Source organism: Hypanus sabinus, chromosome 22 (genome assembly GCF_030144855.1).
Source record: "Hypanus sabinus isolate sHypSab1 chromosome 22, sHypSab1.hap1, whole genome shotgun sequence".
Lineage (NCBI taxonomy): Eukaryota > Metazoa > Chordata > Chondrichthyes > Myliobatiformes > Dasyatidae > Hypanus > Hypanus sabinus.
Window position 1 is genome coordinate 48,729,316 of NC_082727.1, and position 8,239 is coordinate 48,737,554.

An 8,239-nucleotide genomic window follows, 5' to 3' on the forward strand; every position below is an offset into this window, starting at 1 on the left:
AGGGATACAACGCACTACAGGCCCTTCTGGCACAACAATTCTGGCCAACTAATTACATCCATTTGATCAATTAACTTACTAAACTATACAGCGTTGAAATGTGGGATGAAACCAGAGCACCCATAGAAAGCCCACACAGACACTGAGAGAACATACAAACTCCTCACGTACAACAACAGGAATTGAACTAGAGCCACTGGCGTCGTAATAGTGTTACGCTAACCATTACGTTACCATGCAGCCCTAACTTTATTTCATGGCATTGTTAGTGATATGAACACATCCTTATTTATCTTGCTCAGATATACACACTGTTCTTTCCTAGTTACTGTAAGTGTTTATGCAGCAGTATATTCTCAGTGTGTTATGGTATGAACAGCTTCGCAACAATATTCAGGACAGGCTGTTCCACCTTTTCCTTTTGGCCTTTAATTCAGAATTAGATGAATAATAATTAATAAGTTAAATGCAGTTTATACATTACTTCCCTCAAATGCAATCAACTTTGCGAGCTTTGTTCTGATTTGCACAAAGGAAATAAAAGGAAATTCCCTGGTTGACTCCCAGGTAGCTTGACGGTTAGAACCATTTTACATTAACAATCTTAAGGCTGCAGTTCTTTAAAATCACAAAATTGCATTTTAATTATTACGTTAATTCAGCAAAGACCTACTGTTTTTGTTAAACTAGTGTATCAAAAAAGAATTGCCCAAATCAGCTCTGGGTATTTTGCTGCATATCGTTTTCTGCTGTCCTTGATATCTTGTTATTGCCTGGAGGGGTGTGCTGAGGTTTGGGGTAGGGGTTGGATTGAGGGTCATATCATCCCTTAGTTCTGTTTAATTTATAAATAGAGGATACACTTTGGGACCAGCATTTTATGCAAAATAAACTAGTAAGTGGCACTGGTCGTATAACTCATAAATGCTACAAGCACAAATGAGTTATTGTGGTGGGAACCAGGTGGGATATTTTACATAAATTATCCTCTCCCATTGTGCTTTAAATTCATAGAACATGTTTAAAGGAAAATTCTCCATAATGTTTTGTTTCTTTTTCTGTTTTGTTTCACCGCTTATGTTGGACTGATCCGTCAATTTCAATCCGATCTTACCTTTCGAAACGTCCACAAATGCCCTTCCTACTGCTCCCATATTGTTACCATGGGAGTCATAGAGTGATCTATTTTTGGCCATTTTTCCTCCTTAATTACATGCTGCACTTTGTTGATCATGCACATTACCTATGGCCAGCTCCCATGTACATATGAAGAAAAATGAAAAACAATGGCTTACAGTTACAAAGCAGTTTTTTTGCGTCTTTTCAGAATGCCTCAAAGCAACTTGAGCCAATTACACATTCTGTGAGAAAACCTACAGATTTTATGTTAGTGTTAAGTTAGTGATATTGCTGTCTAAGGGGATCGCAGCACAGTATTTTAATGTGAGTTAAATAGAGAACCGTTTTCCCTGAGTAGAGTAGTGACAGTCACTGGTGCTGGTTGTGTCAGATGCATTAACAAGCTTGAAAGACACAGGCAGACTCAACCATTCACATTGTATATAAAACATAAGGTCATAAATTGTGACTAGCTGGAAAGAGATTTCAAAAGAAGTGAACAGGGGCCGTTGCGACATCCTGTGCACCGCAGTTCTCTTGGAGACGTTGAATTGAGGGTAGCAGGAGGGAAATTTCCAAAGAAGTGAACGAGGTCACTTGGGACGTCCTGCATGCCTCAGTTCACCCGGAGGCGTTCGATTCTGAGTAGCAGGAGAGAGATTTGAAAAGAAGCGAACGGGAGCAGTCAGGACATCCTGCATGCCACAGTTCCCTTGGAAACATTGAAATGTACACAATTAGGCATTTGATAAGGGCCAATAAAAAGACATTATGTTTAAGTGGAGCAGCCATTGTGTGAGTGGGCCAGTGTTGGAGTGGGGAGTTGAGCCTTCCGGGTGCTTAGGTCAGATTGAGTACACAGCATTCTTAAATGGAAGGGTGAATAGCCAGAGGTCATGGTCCATGTAGGTACCAATGACTTGGGTAGGAAGGGTGATGAGTTCCTGCAAAGTGAGTTCAGGGATTTAGGTGCTAAGTTAAAGGGCAGAAACTCCAGGGTTGTGATATCAGGATTGCTATCTGTGCCATGTGTTACTGAGGCCAAAAGTAGGAAGATCATGCAGTTTAACATGTGTCTAAGGTGATAGCGTAGGAGGGAGGGCTTTAGATTTTTGGATCATTGTGCTCTCTTCCAGGGAAGGTGGGCCCAGGAAAATTTGCATATGATATTAGCAGAGGCTAATATCCTTGCAAGAAGGTTTGCTAGTACTGCACAGGGGTGGGGGGGGGGGGGTTAACACTATAGTTGCAGGGGGTGGGAACCAGAACACCAGTGCAGATGGTGGAGTGGTTTCGGAGAAAGAGGTTTGTGCTGTCTTTACGACAGTTATTTAGTTTATAATATTTTCGCTTAGTAATTCATTCAATAGTATTTTCTAGTTAGAATTAGAAGTGTTTAAAGTATATTCATTGCATGTAAAATATATCGGCATGCGATGACGTCACATCCGGTTTCGCCGCGTCTTGTGGGAAAACACCGGTTTGAAATTAGCGCGAGGGTGGGGGCTTTCCACGAGGCTCACCTGAGCACAAGCAGTTTTGCAGGCATGAGAAATCACAGTGAGAGCAACGCTGTAAGTTAATAGATAATCGATATATTGAACTAAGATGTTTATAGTGATCCTGTTAGAGGTAACGTCGGTAGATAATGTTTATGCTTTCGTTAGTTAAAGAGTCGCGGATAGTTTGCATGGAAGTGTATTTAAAGTAGTCAATGGAGCAGGTAAACTCTCCCTGTATACTGCACCTTAGTGTAATGTAGTTATAGTCACCTTTGCAAGTATTTACACTTGAAATGTGATATTAAGGAAGGAACAAATACTGTATCAATCTTGTATTGTTTTATCAACAGTTTTCACCATATGTTAATGTGAAGAGTGAACAGTAAATGGTTAATCTTACTGCGATCTGGTTCTTATTAACTGTGGTTTATCCGGACGTTAAATTCGGCGTTTCGTTACACCCGAAGGAGAACGTGACAGTGAAAAAGCGGCATTATCAGGTGTTTCAAGTGCTGCAATGTCAGCTCAATCCAGCATCAAGTCGACGCCGCCCAGCGACAAGGGCAGTAAACCGACATCAAGTAAGCCCACCCGGGCGTTATCAGGTGTTCCAAGTGCTGCAATGTCAGCTCGATCCGGGATCAAGTCGATGGCGCCCAGCGACAAGGGCAGTAGAACGACATCAAGTAAGTCCACACAGGCAAGAGCCAAGGCAGAAGCCGCCAAGGTGCGACTGCATTACGCCAAACAAGAGGCAGTTTTGAAAATGAAACTGGCCACCAGAGAAGCCGAAATCCAGAAAGAAGGGGCTGCCAGAGAAGCCGAAATCCAGAAAGAAAGGGCCGCCAGAGAAGCCGAAACCCAGTTGGAAATGACAAAAATATCGACAGAGTTGCATGTGCTGCAGCTAGAAGGAGAAGGAGAAGCTGCCAGGGTGGAAGCAGAGTACATAGAAGAAGCTGAAGGGTCGCGTGATCTGACCGAAACAAGCTCTGCTTTGGAAAGGACCAGACTGGAACGCACGAGCGACTATGTACAATATCAAGCAGACAGGCAGGCTCGTCTCCCCTCTCCATACCTATTCGATAACTTCCCCAGCTACGAGGAAGAGAATTTACCCTCGCGGCCCCGCGATGAAGTCAAGAATGAAAGAGCTGACAACCGATATACTTTGACACCAAAGTTACAAAGTTCGATGCGAAGAGACGCGGAGGTTGAATCCAGGATGGCAAATTCCATGAGAAACGTGCGTTCTCAGTCATATGGGCGCCAACGCACTTCTCCAGCCCACATGCCGCTTGCAGCCGATCCCACGCTGCAGTATTTAGCACGACGGGATCTCGTCACTTCGGGACTGTACCAGTTTGACGATAAACCCGAAAATTACCGTGCTTGGCTCTCCACATTCACCAACGTGATTGACGGGGTCCAGCTCAGTGCAACCCAAAGGTTGGACCTTATGGCGAAATGGCTGGGGAAAGAATCACGCGACCAGGTGAGACGCATGCGTTCAGTGTACATCAACAAACCTGAGCTAGCCTTAAGCGAAGCGTGGGAGAGACTTTGGGAGAGATATGGGTCCCCCGACATTATTGAAAGGGCGCTATATCGACGTCTGGAAAACTTTCCTAAGGTGTCAGCCAAAGATCACTTTAAGTTAAGAGAATTCGGAGATTTACTCATGGAGATCCAAGGCGCCAAAGAAGATGGCTATTCAGCTGGTCTAGTATTCCTAGATACTCCATCCGGGATTAGACCAATTGTGGACAAACTTCCATTTGGGCTGCAGGACAAGTGGCTGACTGTTGCCTCAGAGTACAAGGAAGACCACGATGGTCGATTTCCTCCCTTTGAGCTCCTCACTAGGTTTGTGTGCAAGGAGGCGAAGAGGCGAAACGACCCTAGCCTTGTAGGTCCAGGAAGCAGTTCGATTTACACCAAGCCAGGCAGATCCGTTTCGAATGTTTTCAACATTGATAAACCCGTGTCAGTGCTCAAGACCGAAGCCCTTACGACTAACAACGACCCTGGCAAGTATTGTCCATTGCATAACAAACCTCACCCCCTGAAAGCATGCAGAATGTTTAGGGAAAAACCCCTTGAAGAGAGGACGGCTCTTCTCAAGGAGAAAAGAATATGTTTTAGATGCTGTTCCTCAACCTCTCACCTCGCCAGAGAGTGTACGATCGCCGTGAAGTGTCCGGAATGTGGCAGCCCAGATCACGTCGAGGCCATGCATCCCGACCTGTCACCACAAACCGAGAGCGCTCCTTCACCCCCACAACAGGACGGCGGGGAGGGAGAGGCTCACTCTAGGTCAATAGCTGTCAGCACGAACTGTACAGAAGTTTGCGGTCAAGCTCAGTCAAGTCGTTCTTGTTCCAAGATCTGCCTCACTAAGGTGTACCCTAAAGGAGCCAAAGACAAGGCCATCAAAGCCTATGTGATTCTGGACGATCAGAGCAATCGTTCACTAGTCAGTCCAGAGTTCTTTAAATTGTTCAACATTGAGAGTGAGCGGTTCCCATACTACCTCAAAACTTGCTCAGGCAACATGAAAACCCAAGGAAGGAAGGCAGAAGGCATCCAGATCGAGTCCCTGGATGGTAAAGTCGTCATCTGTCTCCCTCCGCTCTTAGAGTGCAATGAAATCATGAATAACCGCGCTGGGATCCCGACACCAAGTGCGGTGCTACACCAGCCGCATCTCCACCACATCGCCAAACACATCCCAGAACTGGATCCGAAAGCGGAAATACTCCTGCTATTAGGAAGAGATGTTATCCAGGTACACAAGGTTAGGCAGCAGATCAATGGACCACTCAACGCCCCCTTCGCGCAACGTCTGGATCTGGGCTGGGTGGTGATAGGAGAGGTGTGTCTCGGTGACGTACACAAACCGATGGTTAACACACTCAAGACCAATGTGCTAGAGAGTGGCCGCCATTCAATCTTTCGACCCTGCCCGAGTGTCCCGTGCATCAAGGAAGCACAACAAGGCGTTAACAAGCGCGAGGCAAGCGACGAGTCGCTGGGCCAGTCAGTCTTCGCTCTAACGAAGTATGACAACAAACTTGCACAATCAGCTCAAGATACCATTTCTTTAAAAATCAAAGACACCAAGGTCTTCAGAGATGAAGCAAATAATGGGGTTGCCCCATTGCCAATCAGAGAACCACGCCAGCGCTCACCAGATAACAAAGAGCAGGCAGTCAAACGGTTCACGTCCTTACGGAAAACCTGGAAAAGGAAACCTGAGATACAGCAACGCACCCGATTGGCCCACGAGGTACTGTGCACCCTAATGGCAGAGGTCACAGCCATTATAAACGCACAATCATTCCTACCTGTGTCTTCCGACCCAGAAAACCCCTTTATACTTTCGCCATCAACGCTCCTTACGCAGAAGGCAGGAGCACCTCCTCCACCAGGAGACTTCTCAGACAAGGATTTGTACACAAAGCAATGGAGACAAGTCCAGGCTCTGGCAAATCAGTTCTGGTCCCGCTGGAGACAGAAATATCTACCCTCGTTGCAACAGAGACGAAAGTGGACAGAACCCTTCAGGAATCTTCAAGTTGGAGACTTAGTCCTGCTCAGGGACAAGCAAGTCGCTCGCAACAGCTGGCCAACGGCCAGAATCACTGCTACATTCCCTAGCGAGGATGGACATGTCAGGAAGATCGAATTGAAGACTACCGACCAAGGCGATGTGAAAATTTACCAAGGGCCAGTTACAGAAGTTATTCTACTTCTACCCAATGACTGATTAAGAGACTAAGTTTTGTACTCTGCTCATTGTGACCTTACGAAGGTCAAGCGGGGAGTGTGCTGTCTTTACGACAGTTATTTAGTTTATAATATTTTCGCTTAGTAATTCATTCAATAGTATTTTCTAGTTAGAATTAGAAGTGTTTAAAGTATATTCATTGCATGTAAAATATATCGGCATGCGATGACGTCACATCCGGTTTCGCCGCGTCTTGTGGGAAAACACCGGTTTGAAATTAGCGCGAGGGTGGGGGCTTTCCACGAGGCTCACCTGAGCACAAGCAGTTTTGCAGGCATGAGAAATCACAGTGAGAGCAACGCTGTAAGTTAATAGATAATCGATATATTGAACTAAGATGTTTATAGTGATCCTGTTAGAGGTAACGTCGGTAGATAATGTTTATGCTTTCGTTAGTTAAAGAGTCGCGGATAGTTTGCATGGAAGTGTATTTAAAGTAGTCAATGGAGCAGGTAAACTCTCCCTGTATACTGCACCTTAGTGTAATGTAGTTATAGTCACCTTTGCAAGTATTTACACTTGAAATGTGATATTAAGGAAGGAACAAATACTGTATCAATCTTGTATTGTTTTATCAACAGTTTTCACCATATGTTAATGTGAAGAGTGAACAGTAAATGGTTAATCTTACTGCGATCTGGTTCTTATTAACTGTGGTTTATCCGGACGTTAAATTCGGCGTTTCGTTACACCCGAAGGAGAACGTGACAAGGTTGTTAACCCTGCATACAAAGTTGGGCATCAAAAGTTTGAGCATGATGGGACTGGTATACTGAGTTGTGTATATTTCAATGCAAGGAGTATTGTAGGAAAGGCAGATGAGCTTGGGGCATGGATCAACATGTGGAGTTACGACATTGTAGCCATTAGTGAGACTTGATTGCAGGAGGGGCAGGACTGGCATCTCAATGTACCAGGGTTCTGTAGTTTTCAATGTGATAGATTGGAATTAAAAGGGGTAGGAGTAGCATTAATTGTCAGGGAAAATGTCATGGCAGTACTCAGACAGAACAAGGTGGAGAGCTTGTCTACTTAGGCTACAAAGGTAGAACTGAGGAATAAGAAAGGGATAACCACATTAATGGGATTATATTATCCAATAATTAGTGGGATTTAGAGGAGCAAAGTTATAGAGAGATTGCAGACTGTTGCAAAAAACATGAGATTGTGATAGTAGGTAATTTTAACTTTCCACATATTGATTAAGACTCCCATACTGTAAAAGGGCTGGATGGGATAGAGTTTGTCAGATTTGTTCAGGAAAGTTTCCTTAATCGATACATGGAAGTTCCAGCTAGAGAGTGTGTGATACTAGACCACCTATCAGTGAATAAGAAATGACAGGTGACAGAAGTTTGTGTCGGGGAACACTTTGCACCTAGTGATCATAATGCCATTAGCATCAAGATAACCATGGAGGAGGATAGGCCAGGTCCTTGGGTTCAGATCCTAAATTGGAGGAAGGCCAATTTTGATGGTACCAGAAAGAACTTGGGAAGTGTGAATTGGGACAGATTGTTTTCCTTGAAAGTGGGAGGCTTTCAAAAGTGAAATTTTGGGAGTAGGGAGTTTGTATTTCCCTGTCAGAATAAAATGCAAGGATAATAAGTTTAGGGAATTTAGTTTTTGAGAGATATTGGGGCCCCTGTTAAGAAGAAGAAGGAGATGCATAGCAGGTATAGGCTATAAGGAGCAAATGACAAACTTGAAGAGTATAAGAAAAGCAAAAGAACACTTAAGAAGGAAAACAGGAGAGCGCAAAGAAGCCAAGTTCCAGCAGACAAGGTGAAGGAGAATCCTAAGGTCTTCCACAGATATATTAGAGCAA

General features: G+C 44.4%; 1 protein-coding gene across 1 annotated transcript; it reads left to right on the top strand.

The window, feature by feature from the left end:
* The first annotated feature begins 2,533 nt into the window (after positions 1 to 2,533).
* LOC132379591 (uncharacterized) lies at positions 2,534 to 6,969 on the top strand. Its single transcript, XM_059947678.1, has 2 exons — positions 2,534 to 2,693; positions 2,972 to 6,969. Exon 2 carries the CDS (start codon positions 3,139 to 3,141, stop codon positions 6,388 to 6,390), a length of 3,252 nt encoding a protein of 1,083 aa, XP_059803661.1. The 5' UTR covers positions 2,534 to 2,693; positions 2,972 to 3,138; the 3' UTR covers positions 6,391 to 6,969.
* The last annotated feature ends 1,270 nt before the right edge of the window (positions 6,970 to 8,239 follow it).